Raw genomic sequence first — 18379 nt, 5'->3', positions numbered from 1 at the left:
GAGTGGCTTGCATCTTGCAGTGTACCCTCTGGATCTACTTTCATGCAGTCTTCTTTTGATGGTAGACTTGGATATTGATGTGCCTACCTCCTGGAGTGTTGTTTCCTTGGTTGGCTGTTGTGAACGGGTTCCTTTTCACTAGGGATGGCCCGTTTGACACGGACGCTTTGGCGCTTGTATCATCTTCATGAAACAGAGTGGTTCGGCACAATTTTCGGGGTGTGTGTCAAATAGCGCAGATCACGTGGTTGATGACGAATGAAGCACCAAATGCATCGTTTGGTCGAACCACGGTTCAGATGTCTCTGACTTGTGTTTGAACAGTTGGGCGCGCTTCTCTATAAATATAAAAGAATCCTGAACGTTTCCCGACCAGTTTTATCGTTTCCCCTGTCTTGGAATCAGCGTCAGTTCATTGCACTTTACAATAGTTCCTGGTAAAAAACGTACTGTGGCCCAGGATCCTTTCAACTCGGTTTCTCCTAATAAGAGAGTACACTATGAACGTTATTCATAAAGAAAATACTTATACAAATATATAATGGCATGGGGCATCATTAGTAGCAGTGATAGCTTAGTAGAAAAGTCACAGAGTCTGCATCCAGAGATCTTTGGTTTACGACCAGCGAAACATTTTTTTTGCCTTATGTTTAATTGTCTTCATGTATGTGCTTTGCTGTTTCAAGCACTCCTCACAGAAAACGTAACTCGTGTTGTTTTACCTTTTTTATTCATTTAGCATCATTTGCAACATTATTTCATTTTGTTTTTATATTATTTTCACAATGAAGTGTTACAAGGAGCTTAGTTGAAGCATATGATATACGTCCAGTCCGCCATCAGATGCTGCTGTTGTGTGTGGTTTCAGAGCCCTGAATGGTTCATTTTTCCGCACAATTACATGAACCCCAGGGAAAGCTTCATGGGGCTTCTATTCCTATCCCAACTCTTCACCATGGAAATGATTCTGCGATCAGCCACCACTGTTGTCTTCCGTGGACATCCAGGTCTTTTTATGTTGCTGAGTTCACCAGTGCTTTCTGTCTTTCTCAGGATGTACCACACTGTTGATGTTGACACTCCTAATACTGTAGCAATTTCTGGCATGGTTTTTTTCTGTTTTCTCAGCTTAATGATGGCTCCTTTCACCTGCATGGAGAGCTCCTTTGACTGCATGTTGTCTGTTCACAGCAAAATCTTCAAAATGCAAGCACGAGTCCTCTAATCAACTCCAGGCCTTTTATCTGCTTCACTCATGATGACATAACAAGGGAATTGCCCACACCTGCCTATGAAATAGCATGGAAGTCAATTGTCCAATTACTTAGGAGCCCATGAAATGAAGGGATTGTGTTTAAAAAATGCTTTAGTTTTTCACATTTTTATGCAATCTTTTTGTTCAACCTATGGAATAAAAGCTGAAAGTCTGCACTTTAATGGCATCTGAGTTGTTTTATTTAAAATTCACTGTGGTAATGTACCGAAACAAAATTAGAAAGAATGTGTCTCTGTCCAAATATTTATGGTCCCGACTGTATATGTATATTTATGTGTATATATTCACTTTGACCCTTTAACACCAGAGCTTTAGCCCCAGCGTTTACATTCTTTCCACTACCGTAACTCTTCAACCGTTTGTGTATTTAACATGGTTCCAGCAGATACTGAAGTGAAAAAAGTGGCTTTGCACCATTATGCAACACTTTACTTTAAAACACTAAGAGTTAGAATCAGCTGATTCCCAGTGGTTGTTTCCGAATTTCTTCCCTACTCACGACATAATGCACTATATAGTGCGTTCACCCTTTTGTAGTGCTGTCGCAGTCTACAATTCCAAAGCCCTAGAAATTTCCCATAAGTCTCTGCGCAAAACCAGTGTGCATCGATGCTCGATTTAAATTTTATTTAAATGTATTTTTCTAATAAACCATCAATGTTTTTTTATCTTCAGAAGACAGTGGACTCATAAATAATTGTCGCAAAACGCTCATATGAACTAGATTTCAACTTCGTAAATTCAATGACGTCATTTCTGCTGTTAAAAATAAAGTAGTGAGCATTGGTGTCCGAATTGCTTTTGAAACCCAGGGCACTACATAGTGTAGCACTGTCTAGTTTTTTAGCAGACACAACCATTGATCGCATGAATAGTCGAGGAGTTACGGTACGTCAAAGAGCACGTGTTTTTTTAGACGTCACGGGCGACATCTTTGTAGTTTATCCTAATTTGAGGACTCCAAAATCAAAAAGACTCCTTCAAATTATAAATATTTCAATTTAGATAAAGGAAATAAATGAACAAAAATAAAAACAAAAAAGAAACAGGTTACAGCAGCAGAGTACAATTCCAGAAATGAGAAATCAGCTTTTATCCTAAACTAAATTTAACATTTTGCATCTTCAACAAAATTGAACACCAACAGAAATATTTGATGGGAACTTTGAGAAAAACATTTCGATTTGTTTTATTATATCAGAAAACAATAAGACTTTGTTCTAACCGGTCTTTCGACATCAGTGTTAGGGTTTTCACAGTGAGGATGCATTAAGCCATAAAGGCTTCACAAATACCTGTACATACAGTAGTTATGTCTATGGCGTAAAAATGTTTGACCTGAAAAAGAGGGAACTAAACTTAAAATTATATGTATGTAGGAAAAAAACTAAAAATAATAACACCTCCTACAAAAAACCCCAAAGAATTTTAACCCACAACTTTCTGAGCAAATTGACTAAACGACAGGATAAAACTTTTCTTTCTGAATAAACGCACATTTTTTAAAATTTGAATGAAGAATGTCTTCTCAGTAGTTGCTTGGTGATGGATTGGTGCCTCCGTTTTAAAAGAAGAACCTCAAAAGTCCAACATCTGAAGTGACAGACAGGAACGTTCCCGCTCAAACGCGTTTCGTAGGAACCGACTGATTCCACTTGAGCACAGAAACATGAAAGCTTCCTTTTCTTCAGCACTCAAAGCGTAAAAATCTGTCTTAACGTCTTTTTTCGTAGATATCTGTAAAAGAAGACAGCAAGGGTGAAAGTTTAGGGGGAAACCATTCAGACATAAAATAATAATATGCTCTTGTACAAAACTTAAACTGAATAAAAATGTAAAGACATTTCCTCATCAAAGCAGAGTTTACATCATATCAGAATAAACCAAAGTCTTTCAATTGAGTCCGTTACTGACAGATTCTTTGAAGCTCTTATTTTACAGCTTTTATTTGGATAAGTCTGGTATGATGTGGCAGCAAGGCAATGACATGCGCACACAAACCAAGACGTTTATCTGAACCAGGGATGTCCAAAACTTTACAAACACCAGTGAGGCAACCTGATAACAACGAAATGAAGCAAACACTGCAAAGCAGAATGCACACGGGCTTATATCAGGTCACATTAAAATGGAAAAGTTCTTGAAATATTCACATGTTCTATCACAATAAATGTCTAATTATCCCTTGTGTTATCCTAGGCACTTCAACGTTGGGAGTTGGGTCATCTAGACCCACTAGACAGTGCTGTGAACCTTTTTTCTTCAATGATTTGTGATCTTCACTGGTGTCCATGGTTTCTATGAAATCTCTCCACCTTTATCCACCTTTGTCATGGTAGGGAGAACACGTCAATGGAAGGGTGGGGTCATCTGGACCCCCATAGCACAAGGGTTATTTTGAGTTTTGGATAAAACTAAGGTCAAGTAAATATTTTTAAAGACCAAGTGTTTTCCACAGATTTTCATAAAGCTTTAAAAAATTATTTGGAAACCCCTGGTCTTTGTTTTTAATGTTGAACAAAGTTTTGCAGAGGAAATGAGCCACAACCACAAACACATTTTTCTTTTATTAAAGTCTTGTCAAATTTAGATGGCAGACAGCCCAGTAACCAAAACAACTAACTGTAGGCTTTCAAAACTATATATATATACGGTATATACACACATACATATTTTACTAATATACCGTATTTTCACAACCATGAGGCACACTTAGAAGTCTTTATTTTTTCCCAAACAGAAGGGTGTATTTGGGAAGCGTAGATAAAGGCAGCGTGATGAATGGGGAGAACAGCATGTGACAATATCATCATAACTCTTAATGCAGCGATGAGACTGAAACTGGTACAGAACAGGTTTTAACAGCAAGCTGCCAGTCATTAAGTCAGTCAACAGATTAATTGATGTGTGGGTGAGCAGAGGAACAGTTCACCCACACCTGCCTGCAGTAAGATAAACCACTGGCATAGACCATTAGTTTAAGTTTAGTTTAGTTGAAGGTAAGTTTTTTTTCAGAGAGGGGAAGCAGCATGGCGTGTCCATTTAAAGATGATTTAGTGGATGAAGAAGCTCAGGTAATACTTTTTCCACGTGAGAGGGTGATAAGACCACATATGGATGTTGGAAAGAAACTTTTTTACTTTGATCTAACTTAATTATTTGCTTCAGTTAAGATAAATAATTTGTTTAAGTTCAGTCAACTTAAAAATAACACCTAATTATCAGACAGTTATTTTACTTTCATTCAAATTAATTCAATTAAGTAGGTGTAACTTTGGTGCTGCTGTTAGATCGGCACCGCAAGGAATTGTGGGATACCATTCCCTTTGCCTGTCTGGACAGATTTGGGTTTAAGTGTGGGTTTTTGACCAAATGTGTTTAGTTGTTTAGCTGTTTTACTGGGTTTTGCCGAGATATTTTACCCTGTTATGTTTCATTCTTTCTGCACTATGAGTGAGAGGGAGGGGGAGGATGATGAGGTTATTTAGCACCACTAGTGCAACAATGTGGTTTAAGAACTGAAGTTACGAGTCATGAAAATTAAATGCAAGGTATAGATGGTAACTCCACAATGTAACATTTATTTTAATTTTATAAAAATGAGAAAATCTGCAGCCTTTAACTTTGGCATATTAGAGTTCAAGAAGTTCAATAAATTAAGATGGAAAAACATTAAATAGAATTGGAGTAATGTGACATTTAGTTAGATGAATATGTAAATTTGAGCTGTAAAAAAATATTGAGTTGGGTAGACATAAGAAATTAGGTTGAATAAATTTAACTCCATTACTTGTTACCAATTGAATCAATTCATTTAAGTTTTATAAGTTGTATATAGTATATAGACATCACAATGTAATTGGAAATACGGTCAGAAACTCTTGCGTTTACTTTGTCCGTTATTTTTCTCCAAGCAGAAACTCTTTCTTTTGCCGATGATGCAGCCCTGTTACTTTTTTGATGGGCGTATAATCTTCATAAGCCGTCATTAAAATCTCAGACTCCGTCTCACTGAAGTATAGCGCTCTCTTTATTTCTCCACGCATTTCCATGGTGACTCCAGATATTGGCGATCCATTGAGAATGTCTTTATGTACTTGCCTTGCACGCGCATTAACCCAGGGTTACCAAGTCGAGCGTAGACAGGGAAAATAACTTTAGGCTACAAAAGGGAATGTGAAATGAAAATTTCTAGAGCCCGAGCAGATCTCAACGCTACGTAGTTTGTCCAAGTGGTGTTATGTAACGTTACCTTCTGTCGAAAGGACTCCGAACGGAAGTACCAGGCCGAACGGTTATGGTTGGACTACACTGTCTCTTCACCAGCGCTTGTGTAGAAAGGAGGAAAGCAGACGCACCCGCATAAACAACAAGGAGGGGGGTCAGGCGCTGAGCGCGCATTCAGTTTGTGTTACCCAGTTAGGGAGAAATAAAAAAAAAAAAAAAAAGGTTTCCTCTAAAAGAACAGAGACTGGTTCTTTTATTAACCCACTCTGGAGGCTCTGAGGGTCCAAGCAGGGCGTTAATGTGCCAGCGCCTTAACACCCGGTGCCCGTTTTGTATGTGTCCAAGTCTGAAATATGCCCCGTAACCGAGACCGCGCCCAATGACCCGGTGCGCCCTATGGTTGTGAAACTATGGTACATATATTTATAATTGCATAGAATATATATAGCATATATACTGTACATATAATATTATATTATATAATATAATACTATATGTACAGTATATATGCTACATATAATATTATATTATATAATATAATATTATATAATAATATAATAATATATCATAAATATAATATTATATTATATATGATATTATATGGAACTATTATAATCTATTTTAAGAATCAACTAGAGCAAATGAGACACATTAACATCAATGGGATTTTATCAGGTAAAATAAAGGTTAAAAAGTATTTCAAGAGAAAAATTCTGTGTAGGTTTTTGTAAATGTTATTGCTGGGATTCAAACAATTCTTATTCAAAGACAAACACAAAATCAAAATCTTCGAAAAAACACCTTTTTGTTATAATTTTCTTAACATTTGAATGAAAAACATCTTCTCATTTGATGAATTGTGATGCATCGTTGCCTCTGCGAACCTTAAAAGTTCAATGGGTGTCGTCAATTACAGGCTATTTTCCAAAACACGCTATAAGAATGTTTACATTCAAACATGTTTCCATGACCTTCGTATTGAAACCCAAAGATTGACACAGATTTGAAATCTTAAACAAAAAACTGTAAATGTGTTGTTGAGACCAGACTGCAGCAGCAGATGCCAAAGGTTTTATACTAGAGGGAAACAATTGATTTAATAATCATAATTTGAGGTTGCCGATATAATTTATAGTGGATATCGGCCACAACTTCAAGTTGAATTTTCAATGAGCTCCTACCGCTCTGCAGAAATTATATCCTAGAAAACGACAGGGGTTTTTGATTTAGGCTAAAACCGTCATAATCGTGGTTAGAGGACCACAGGAAACTCGTAGACAATAATTAAACAGATGATGGGAGTGAAACTTTAACTGTGAGAAGACAAGGAAACATCCAGAAAAAGGTGCAGCTTCAAAAAAAGCTCTTATTATTAACGGCTTCAGGCACAAAACTGATGATGAATCTGTTGCTGGTATTTCAGCTTCACATTAATGAGGGAATTCATTCAGAAATAGTAGAACCACAATAGTTGGGGAAGCAGTGCTTACAGGAAAAGTGAAGATGCAAGGTATCTGCAGCTATGACCTTCCTACCTGGGAGGTTCTGGTCGGTTCGGACGAGGACGGGAAGCATGGAGACGCTTGCTGACTGGGATCATGTGAAGGGCTGCCTTCAAACTGAGGAGGCTGATGACGGGACTTTCTTGGGTTTTTGGTGGGCGGACAGATTTTAGGGTTGGTTTGTTTTTGTGAAGTGTGGATCCTTGAAAGCTGCATTTATGAACTGATAAGACCTTTGAAGGAGGACATATAAGGTCCTAAGGGAAGTCAGAAGGTTGATTAAAAAAGCGCTGGAGGGCGATGGGCTTACAGGAAGAGATGGTTTCTGGGATGTTTTCATTGTAAAAGGAGAAATTATTTTCAGCCGAGAATGGGTAAAAGAATGGAAAGCAGATTTCAAAGAGCACGATTGAAAAAGCAAGTAGAAAAGGCCCCTGGTGGTTTACCTAGAAGCATCAGGCTGATGGATTGAAGGTTGAAGGAGGTGAGGGGGGCAGATGTTGTCATTACGAGTACAGAGCATCAATACCTGCAGGAGACAGAACCAGGGCTTGTAGAAGATCAGACAGAGAGACGATCCCTCTCACCACATCGTTACTGTCGACCAGCACCAGCCGATGAACCTGAAGAGAAAACAGTGGACGGACGGTCGGTCGGGGTTCAAATGAACCATTCACAACTGATGCCATTCGCGCTTCGAGTTTCAATGTTTGTCAATGTACTGACGGGATCTTAGGTGCTCTTGCACGATTTGGGGGTAGGGCGCGGGGAGGTTGACCAATCAGGGACTCAGCTTTGAGAATGTGCCGTTTTAAGTGACTTGATCAAAGGGTAGAAAAATTAATCCAATATGGCTGCTCGATGCGAGGATCCATTTTCCTAACCCCCTGGGACTGAGGGGTTACCGGAGGCTGTCCCGGTTATACTGTAGTTGGGCAAAGGCGGAATACACCCAGGATAGGTTGCCAGCAGAAGTTCTACTCAGTTAGCTGGTCGTTTTTTTGTTTTTTGTTTTGAAGCTCAGTTAGCTGCTCCGTTAGCTTCTCTTTAAGCTGCTCTGTTCTGCTCAGTTAGCTGGTCGGTTAGTTTTATTTTTTTGTAGCTCAGTTAGCTGTTCCGTTAGTTTCTCTTTTAGCTGTTCCGTTAGTTTCTCTTTTAGCTGTTCCGTTAGTTTCTCTTTTAGCTGTTCTGTTAGCTTCTCTTTTAGCTGTTCCGTTAGCTTCTCTGTTAGCAGCTTTCTTAGCTGCTCTGTTAGCTGTTCCGTTAGTAGCTCAGTTCTACTCAGTTAGTTGGTCGGTTAGTGTTTATTTTTATTTTTTTGCAGCTCAGTTAGCTGCTCCGTCTGCTCCATTAGCTGCTCTATTTGCAGCTATGTTAATAGCTCTGTTAGCAGCTTTGCTTGCAGCTCTGTTCTCCATTAGCTGCTCAGTTAGCTGCTCTGTTAACAGTTCTGCTAGAAGCTCGCATAGCTGCTTTGTGTCCGTCATGCTGGAGCAGAAGTTACCTCAGCCTTTGCGATGCGGTCGATGATGGTCTCCAGAGTTTCGTGGGGGTAACACTTGAGGACTCCCTCCATCCAGCAGGACCTGCATGCAATGGCCTCCCGCATCGTTATGTTCAAATTGTTGTAATTCTTTTGAGCCGCCAGGTTCTTGAAGACACAAGGGAAAAAATGTTTTTAATACGAAATCTAAGCTTTACAAATCAAGCTTTTTTTTTATTGCTATTAGATCTCTACATTCAAAACATCAAGATCATGAGAAAAAAACTACAAAATCCTTTATTTATGGAACATAAATTTCACACCAGAATTTACGTCAAAATTTCATTTCTGATTAGAAAATGATTTTAATGACTGGAGACGTTTTACATTTACACTTTAGAGTGTTTTCGACTGGAAAACCAGTCAGAGACTATAAATAGCAGTATTTTAGTGTCATTGTGTAGGAGAAAAGAAAAACAAACCCGGTTTTCTTCTGTTTGTTTTTGCAGAATGTATAAAAGAAACATTTAAAATCGACCACTTGTGTCACACAAACCTGTAGTACTTTTTAAGAATCAGTGTTTACTAATAGTTGGCTTATAGCCTGTCAATCAAGCCACAGTACTTCTTTTTGGACAGGGGTCACCAACGCAGTGCCCGCCGGTGCATAGTGGCCCATGAGGATCACTTAAAACCCCCGCAAGGCAGGCCCTAAAAATATTAGATCACAATTGAATTCAATGTGATTTTAAAATGCATGGTGGCGCAGTGGTTCTCACAGCAAGAAGGCCCCCTGGTTTAAGTCCTGGCTGAGGGACCTGAAACAGAACACCAATGGGGACCACCCCTGCTACCCGTGCGCATCTCGCACGTGCATCATTTAAATGAACTGTTTGCTTACACCGAACGCAATTCGGACGTCAAATTTGCGTTCACCGTCTTTGTTTTAACATGCGCCAAAGTTGCTGCGTGACGCTCGTCGAAAAGTGCGTTAACCCGAAGCTTCTGCCGCGTGTGGGAGGAGCTTCCATCGATTGCTTTTCTCGACCTCATCATGGAGGATCTGGCTGGTGAGAGATCTATTTAGCCGCTGCTCCTCTGTAACCAGTGGGAGGGGCTTCATAACAGCAGGGAATACAGTGACAGAATGAACTCTGACATCCCCTAAATCTCTTCCCATTTTAAAATATTATTTTTTTTTATGTGAAGCTTTGAAAAAAAATCCTAGAATGCAACAGATTAGAGCTGCACTTTTTGAAAAACAAAAAACAGGCAGTTAGGCCTCTCGCTTACATAGCAAATGAGCAGACTATTGATAAAACTAAGGATTGAGCTGAAAATGTTGCACAAAATGTTACATTTTCACTAATTAAGTGTTATGATTAATGCTATGATTTTAAAACAGAAAATAAATCAATGTTTCATGTTCATACATGTTGTTTCTTGTCAATACTTTTGTGTAAATCTTTGATTAGAATTATGGAAAAGTAATCACTATTGATATGTGAGCAATTATTTCATAGGGTCAAAATAACTACGGCTAATTATTATTATCATTACTTTACTGTTCTGTGATTTAGTTTTTTGGGGGAATTTGCAGTTAACAGGTCCTGTGTAGCCCTTTGTTCTGATCTGACCCCCTAAAACAGCCCCCATCCTCAAAAAGGTGGAGATCCCGGTTTGAGGACATTTATCATTCTGAAAAAAAAACTGTACTTACAATCACATCAAACCTGGAGTAGAGCGCCACGACTTTATCTGCAGAGGATGAAAACACAGGAAGATGAAACATTTGGAGATGAGATGGTTCGGTGTCCGCGTGCTCCAGGCTTACCTTGCTCATTAACCACAGGCAGAGCGGACACTCTTCTCTCCACAAAGATGCTCAGAGCTTGGTAAACCGTGGCGGACTCCTGGACCGTTGCGATCTGCTTAAAGGTACCGATGGGGACCTCGCTGATGCTTTTCTGCAGGAACCGGGGTTTGGGAATCATGGACCCCTGAAAAAGAGGAGCATTTGAAAACCTTGGTACTGACGGCACCGACAAGACGACTTTTTCTGTGTGCTCACAAAAATGTGGAGGAATTTGAGGATGCGCTTGTGAGTGAGGATGTGGAGGACGTTTCCTGACGTCGGGTCGATGACGGGCAGACGGTGGATCTTGTTCTTCAGCAGCGAGTAGATGGCGTCAAACAGGCTGAAGACACAGAGATCCAGCCGGAGTTAGAGCTTGAACGCAGACCGCTTCACATCTTTAATCTTCCTCGGCTCTCATTCATCTGATGACAACTCAGACATTTATTCAGCTTTTGCCTTAGCGGAAAGTTTTTTTCTAAATTGTCCTTTCCTGTCAAACTTTGCCTTTTTTTGGTGTTTTTAAAGTTCATATGTGGTCCTTTGGACAGCTGATCTATAAATAAAGTTTTATTTTTATTTTCGGCTTTCCTCAATTCATCACATATAATATTTGCATTAATGTTTTAAGTCCGTCAAGCATCTGTTGAGTAATTCTTTTTCAGCATCAATTTCTTTAAAAAAATCATTGATCCTTATTTTTATTTATTAATAAACAGATGCTTTTTATTTCCTCATCTTCTCTTTATAAGGAATTTGTTTTTTTGTTATACATTTTTGCAGCGTTTAGGTCTTTTACTTTCATTATTTTATTTTATTTATTCCGTCTAACCCTTTATTTTGTCAATTTAACAAACTTTCTGCCTAATCCTTCAGAAATACATTTTTTAGTGCCTTGTTGGTACTTAAGAAATGTCTTGTCATCAGCAGTCATCCTCTCCATTCCCAGCAGAGCTGTCAGAGTCCAGCTGCTGGAGTTTCTCCGCATTCATGCTAAAAGATTCCGGATTAGAGGAAACTTCTCCACCTTGATGAGTCCTAAACTCTAAAACACTTACTGACCTTTGGATGGCTGTAGCCCTAAAAGGGTCTACAAGGCGGAATAATCAAAGTCATTAGGGAAGAACATGTGAAACGCTTGGACAAGCGGGCGCCAAGCGTTTCAGGCCACGGACCAGTTTATTTATTTATTCTAACTTGTCCTGTCCAACAGCTAAGCAAACAGATGAGAGCTGAAAGCCTTTTGTATTAGACATATTTTACTTTTACAACAGGGGTTATGAATCTTATGATACACCAGATGTATATTTAAATAAACCCCTTTTGTAATTTCAGCTAAACTTTATTCATGTAAATTATATTAGTAAATATTTTTTTGTTGGACCGGACGGAAAAGAAAAGGAGGAAAGATTGGGGGGGAGGGGGTAGAGGGATGATTATAGGAGTGAGGGTAAGATCATGAAGCGCTAGAAAGCAACAAGTTGCTGGAGCTTTATCACAACTGACAGGTTAATGCATGAAAAATCTCAAATGGGCGGGGCCTGTCCAAACACACACACTCAATCGTTACAAACGATGCTGGCCTGCGATCTACCCTCATGTCCCTTGAAGATCAACTGGTCGATGGCGATCGACGTAATGACCCCCCCTGCCTTAACCCATAACTGTCAAAGTGGAAGGTAAATTAAAAAAAAAAAAAAAATCAGACGCCAACTTCAGTCCCGTCCGACCTTTAAGGTATGACGAATAAAAAAAGTCACTAAATTTTCTCAGTACGATTAAACATGTATGAGCAACTTTATTAGCAGCAACCATGCGACACCAGACAGGTGGTCCGTTTTTTTTAGGAGTTTTTCATTACCGCGAAGGGGGGTCTAAGGGCAGGGATGACCGTTTAGTTTAGTTTAGTTTAGTTTAGTCTGTTTGTTAGTTCAATTTAGTATTTTCCTAATGAATTCTATGTATTCATGATCCTTTTGATTTCATGTTTTACTTTTTCAATTAACGATACAAAACCCATCGAGACGACTGTTGTTGTGAATTTGGGCAGTACAAATAAAATTCAATTGAAATTGAATTGGTCGCTGATTATTCTGCGTTATTATTATGGTCTGTGGGAACGAATGTCACAATAAATCCAGTAGTTTTCCTAAATAAAACTTCCTTCAGAATCAGATTAGAAAAAAAAAGGAAGGCCAGGTTGTTTTTTTTTACATTTCTTTTCCTCTGAGGTCTGGTTCCAACTGTCCTACCAGTACCGGTCCGCGGCCCAGTGGTCGAGGATCACTGTTGTAAAGAACTGACCCAATTCCTACTTACACCAGAAAATTACATTTGCTTCAAAGGTGTCGAGCAAATTTAAGTTTTGGCAACAAAAAAAAGTATAGAAAACATAGTGATGTTCAGCATTTAGGACTTTCACAAAATTTAAATGTATTTTTAGAATAAAATAAACAGTCTTTACCTGGACTCAGGTGTGATGCTAATCAGTCTATTATTTGAGTACTGTAAATAGATTTCTGTGGAAACAAAGAGACACGGGTTAAGAACCAGAAACAACCACCTTAAATATGGAAGGTAAAAACATTTCAGAAACATCGTCTCTGCTCCTCAGACCTCTCCACGTCTCTATTTTATGTTCTTCCAGTTCGTAGATCTGAACCTGCGGAGATGAAACAAAAAAATTCACAGGCGGACGAAAAGAAAGAACCGTCCAGTTGGAAAAGTTTAGTCCAACCTTCAAATGAAAACCAGACAAATTCTTATTTTTATTTTCTTTATGTTTTTTTTTTTTTTTTAATTAAAAAAAAGAAAACAGGACAAATTCTGCTGTGGATGAAATGGTAAATGGCGTATACTTATATAGCGCCTTTCTTCCTACAAGGACAAAGCGCTTTACAGTCACAGACCCATTCACCCAGTGACACACACATTCACACACACAGTCACACACTGGTGGTCGCTCCGCTGCCAAACACAGGCGCCCGCCTACCACCAGAGGCAAGGTGGGGTTCAGTGTCTTGCCCAAGGACACTTCGACTCATGGGTGTGCAAGGCGGGAATCGAACCTGCAACCTTACGATCATGGGACGACCGCCCTACCGCTACACCACGGCCGCCCCAAATTCTTATTTTTATTTTCTTTATGTTTTTATTTTTTTTTTAATTAAAAAAAAGAAAACAGGACAAATTCTGCTGTGGATGAAAAAGGCAAAAGCAGCTTTTTAAAGTTGTCATTTTTAGCTCCTCCAGGTTCTTTTCTGCTCTACTAGTTACTCAGCGTCAGTCTAACTGAGCCTTTCTGAGGTTTAATTTTCCAGAAACTCTGCAGTTAGAAACGACGAAGCTTTGATCGATGGGAAAGACGCTTTTTAAGACCATTTCCTCTTAACCAGTTTAGAATGATTGAATATTTCTGCTGTTTTTTTAAGCACAGGTATGCAAAAAGCTGCAGATTTAGACGACAGTAATGAGATCAGTGGCCAACAACGGTCGGAGTTAAAGATGACGAAGCTGCTGGGCTCACCAGAGGAGACTTGTAGTATCGATGGAGAATGTTGATGAAGTCGGTGATGGTCAGCATACCTGCCAACACAAACCAAGGAGCTGCGTGACTGCAGAACATTTAGCAGACGTTTCTCTGCAAAGCTACAGTCTGTGGAGTTCAGTGACTGTCAAGCCAACCAACCAACTGACCTGCAGCTCCACCCCCTGAGCTCCAGCCACTTTCAGTGGGAGAGAAAATGACTTTTGATGGAGTTTTGCATTCAGAATTGAGTCAGAAACAAGAACTAAAGTGTTCAAACTGCCTGGTCCTCAGGGTCCAGCTGCACGGCTCGCTGCTGATCACCTGGATCAGGTGTGTTCAGTCACTGTGGAGGTGTCGGCTAATGAACATCCGGCAGCGGAGGCAGAGCTGGAAAGCTGATCAGATCCTGAGGACCAGAGCTGTAGAACACCTGCTTCCATGCATTTTTCAAAGCTGCTGCCGTTTTGATGGCGCCGTTCTTGAGTGTCACCGAGAGTGCAGCCCAGTTTGTAACCGGACATGCGGTCTCACCGCTGACCCGCTTTCCTCTCAAGCGCCTGAAACCGGAGAGGAAACGCGAGCCAAAGCAGGTCAAACATCAGCAGCGCGACTCGAGTTTCCGTTTGCACAAAATGTCACTCAGACCTCTGTGAAGCTCAAACGAAAGCTGCAGTTCAGACGTGATCAAAATGAACTTCTGACTAACTTCTGCTCAGCTGAGTACAGATTCCACGCAGGACGGTGTTATCTCAGCGCTGCAAAATCTGCATCCCAACTTACCCACAAAACACTGCAGCTTGCTGTCCCACAGCGGTGCTGCCCTCACGCTGTTCGCCACCAGAGCGAAGAAGGCCTTCTTCACCTGCCAGAACCAGAACCAGAACACAGTCCGTGAACGGCCGGCGGCCTGCGTGCAGCGGGACAACTCACCTGCAGCATGGTGTCAAAGATGACCAGTTTGGAGCTGGTGGGAATGGCGTCGTAGCAGCAGTGTCTCTTCATGAAGTTCATGTAAATGAAGGTGTCGGGGTCTGCGTCAGCAGGGGGCGCCACAGGGTGAGATGCGTACGTACTGGCCTCTGCAGAAACCCAAAAAGAGCAATTAGTGTCAGCAGCTCCCTTTAAAGAGTGTTTGTTATTTAATGAGGGTTTCAGGAGTGTGTTTGCATGTGGAGCAGCTTTGTAACCGACACCAGAACCCGGCCTGGCCTTTGGCTGATGAACAACTGTAATTAAGTCGTGTGTGAGGCATCAGCAGCTCCTCTGAGAGAGCAAAGCCTTCAGCTGGTCTTCACACACATGTCTGTCCTGGATCTACATGTACTTTTAAAACTTTTATTAAAATAATAATAATAATAAATAAAGAAGAAAAATAACATCCATGAATGTAGAAAACTCAATAAAAAAAAGTAAATAAATAAATTTAAATAAAATCAATAAAAGATAAAACCTTGATTGTCAAAATTCCAGTGACTGTTCATGAGAACTGAACTGAGTGACTCCTCCCCCCTGGCGTTCCAAGCAGGAAGTACCTGCTGGCTCCAAAAAAACTTCTATAGAGAATCAAACAGCTGTTACTCAGTCATTCATGGTCAGAATCACCGTAATTCTTGCTCTGAATTTTTTTTTAAACATCTTATTGATATTTTTTTCATGACATTCTTTCTGTAGTCTTAGTTACATCACAAACCGACCAATTAGATGCGTCACTGCTGGTCCACCTTCAGTGGTTCCCATGGAAACAATGACTCTGCCCATCAACCGTATATGAGAGCTGGACTGAGTGCCATTTCTATGGCAACCACTTTGGCCAATCGGGGGGAAGCTTGCTAAAAAAAGGCCACACCGCTACCAACACAAATCTGCCAATCAAACGTGAACGTTTGAAAAGAGCCGGCAAGAATCCGAATTCTTCCCTACGGCTTCTTCCAACCCCTAAACCTATCCCCCAAAGCGGAGGGTTATGAAAAAATAGCGTCTTTAAATCTGGACGACACTACCCCTCAACGACGTCTTCAGTAGTCTCTGGTGAGCTACGTTATAAGTAAGTCATTGCTTACATTTAAATGTAAACTTCGGTGCCTCAGAGCACGCTCAGGTGAAGAAATGTGACGCAGATCCCGGCAGGGGGACAGGTAGCCCAAGTCCCCACGACTTTTCCTTAAACAAAACAGGTTTGGACACCACTACAGCTTCAAATGCCCCTCCAATAGGAGGGGCATTTGAAGCTGTAGGGTAGGGGCCCAGCTTCAGCTGAGAAGGCCTCCATTTTCAGAGCTCGGAAAACGTTTCATTGGCTTTGAACTGAGAAAAATACTTAAAGCCTTTCAGACGTAGCGGCATCGTCTTCCGGGGAAAAACAGCGGTAGCTGCCGATGAGGTCTGTGCATCGCAGACACTCATGGAACAAATTCAGTTTTACCCTTCCTCTGCGCTGAAAGAACCTCCTCTTCCTCGTAATCCAGCTCGAACAAGGGCACCTGAAACAGAAAGTTTTAGATTTAGACCGCGACCTAAAAGGTCTTCAGATTGAACAGTTTTATTTGGCGGAGCTGGCAAAAGTTTCAAACTAAGGCCTGACACTGTAAGAACAAAACTAAAGTCAGAAGAAGCCGAAACGCCAAATGAGTAACAAAGGTTTTATTTTCCATCCCTGGAATTAATGAATATTTGTCATCATTTTAGAGGCTTTTTCAATTCTTGTGACTTTCAGCTCAAGATCAAATCTGTGAGGACTTGTGATCAATTAGGACAGTTCTATAGCAGCAAAAGAACGGAACAAGACTTTTGGAAAAAGGCCAGACGTAACGTTTAGATCAGTAGTTTTTGAACTTTCTGTGCCTCAGGATCAAAAGACACGATGAGTTTGGGACTTCCATCCTAAAAGGATTTGTGTTTCTAGGAACTGGACTGAGTTAGTGTGACGTCACCCACAGAAAAGGCTTTCCGTTGGTCCAACCCAATGAAGTCCATTCAGTCGCCAGTTTTTGGTGATACAGATGCCGCCATGTTGGAGCCAGTCAGTAAGCAGCGATTGGTCCGAGTCGATGTTTCTATGGCAACCCACTCTTGCCAGTCAGGAGTGAGCTTGTTGGAAGGCCGCTTAAAAGCTGGCAACACGAAATCTGTCAAATGTTTTGGACGTTGGATCCAGGGGCCAGCAGGCTCCGCCTACTCCTATTGAGGCATCTGATTGGTCAATTTATGACGTGAGTAACTTGAACTACAGAAAAAATTTCATGGAAAAATTAGGATCACCAAGATGTTAAAAAAGAATAAACTAATGACTAATAGGATGAGTGATGTTTCCCAAACTCACAATGACAACAATCTACAGTCTTGTTGTGAGTCTAAAAGTTGTCTTCATACCATTTTAGAAACACAAAATGTTCCAAAGCAGCACTGCAGACACAGTCTGCGTGGCAGATCTAACCCGGTTCCTGCAGCGTTGGGTCTAACCTCTGCAAACGCCTCCATGGCGTCTGAGGAGCACGACCACGTCTGCCTCCGTCAGCATCAACGGCAGGAATCCCTGGTCCAGTCGGGAGGAAGGGGAGCCTCTGCCACCATGTCAGATGAAGAGGTGATGAAGAGGATGAAGGCCCGGCATGGTTAAACAAAGGGGGCGTGGGTGAAGAGAACGGCGAGGAAAGGAACTTCTGTAAAGCAGAAGCCGGCTTCAGGCAGCGGGAGCAGAGAGTCCGGGAGACTCGGGTCTAAATCTGGACCGAAGGGCGACAGGCCTGTGGCATTTGCAGTGGGAGGGGAGAGGGGAGGGTGGGGGGTCAAGGTATTTTAAAAAACTGCAGGCTTTTCCCAGCAGCGGCAGCAGCTCTTGGTGTCTGGCCTGGCTTTTCTTGCGCTCCAATCACATAGAGCAGGGGTCGGGAACCTATGGCTCGCGAGCCATATATGGCTCTTTTGATGGTCACATGTGGCTCGCAGACAAATCCTTAATTATACTTTTTTTTTTTTTTCCATTAGACCAGTCCTTCTCGGGCGCGATGCGATGCCAGAGGCGCGCAGTAGTAGCGGTGCTTGGAGAAAAAACTATCAGTTTACTGTTATCTATTTTTTCACAGAGTTTTTACCACCCGGAAACCTTTGAATTGCCTCCCTGAGGAAGAGCGCGCAGTTTTGGGGACGGATGTGTGAGGAAGAAAGCAGAGGGGGTGGGGGGTGGGGGGGGGACCGGCAGCAGGTGAATCGCGCAGAGATGGTAAAAACGTAAACCTGCTGCCCGTCACTCCTGCAGCGTGGGTGTGTGTTTGGTTCCATGTCTGTCTCACATCTAAAGAACATTCAGACCTAAGATCCCGTTTAAAGTCTCAACGCCTGCATGAAGCAGAAACTCACCACGTATCAACCAGACTAGACAATCAGCAAAACTACCACCAGAAATACTCATCATTTATTAGCAACAGTATAACAATGTTATTAAAAAGAATCCACAGACTTATTGGACTTTAAAAATGTTGAAATTACATCAAATGCACACATTCATTTG

General features: G+C 41.0%; 1 protein-coding gene across 6 annotated transcripts; it reads right to left on the bottom strand.

Annotated features, from left to right (window-relative positions):
* Positions 1-2428: 2428 nt before the first annotated feature.
* Positions 2429-17978, bottom strand: prkag3b (protein kinase, AMP-activated, gamma 3b non-catalytic subunit). Of its 6 annotated transcripts, none has more exons than XR_013652944.1 (14): positions 17332-17978; positions 16295-16352; positions 14803-14951; positions 14653-14734; positions 13870-13928; positions 12960-13005; positions 12808-12862; positions 10560-10686; positions 10323-10488; positions 10209-10246; positions 8510-8656; positions 7535-7628; positions 7039-7330; positions 2429-3013 (listed from the first exon to the last, which is right to left on the bottom strand). XR_013652944.1 is itself a non-coding variant. In XM_078940184.1 (13 exons), the coding sequence occupies exons 1-13, from the start codon at positions 17347-17349 to the stop codon at positions 2991-2993; spliced, it is 1062 nt and encodes a 353-aa protein (XP_078796310.1). In that variant the 5' UTR covers positions 17350-17974; the 3' UTR covers positions 2429-2990. The 6 variants fall into 6 exon arrangements, 1 of the variants encoding a protein (XP_078796310.1); XR_013652945.1 differs by having other exon boundaries at positions 7039-7262; positions 17332-17977; XR_013652947.1 differs by having other exon boundaries at positions 7452-7628; positions 17332-17972.
* Between the last annotated feature and the right edge of the window lie 401 nt (positions 17979-18379).

This window comes from Oryzias latipes, chromosome 21 (assembly GCF_053564925.1).
Source record: "Oryzias latipes strain Hd-rR chromosome 21, Olatipes_Hd-rR_3.1".
NCBI classification, from domain to species: Eukaryota; Metazoa; Chordata; class Actinopteri; order Beloniformes; family Adrianichthyidae; genus Oryzias; species Oryzias latipes.
The sequence above is the reverse complement of the archived record's forward strand: the minus strand, read 5'-3'. Positions and strand labels throughout refer to the sequence as shown.

Bases quoted from the DNA above. Each gene is read 5' to 3' on its own strand.
- prkag3b (XM_078940184.1), bottom strand. The intron at 10,489-10,559 runs GTGAGCACACAG...CCTCTTTTTCAG, and splicing joins TCAAATTCCTCCACATTTTT to GGGTCCATGATTCCCAAACC. The intron at 8,657-10,208 runs GTAAGTACAGTT...TGTGTCTTCAAG, and splicing joins ACTCCAGGTTTGATGTGATT to AACCTGGCGGCTCAAAAGAA.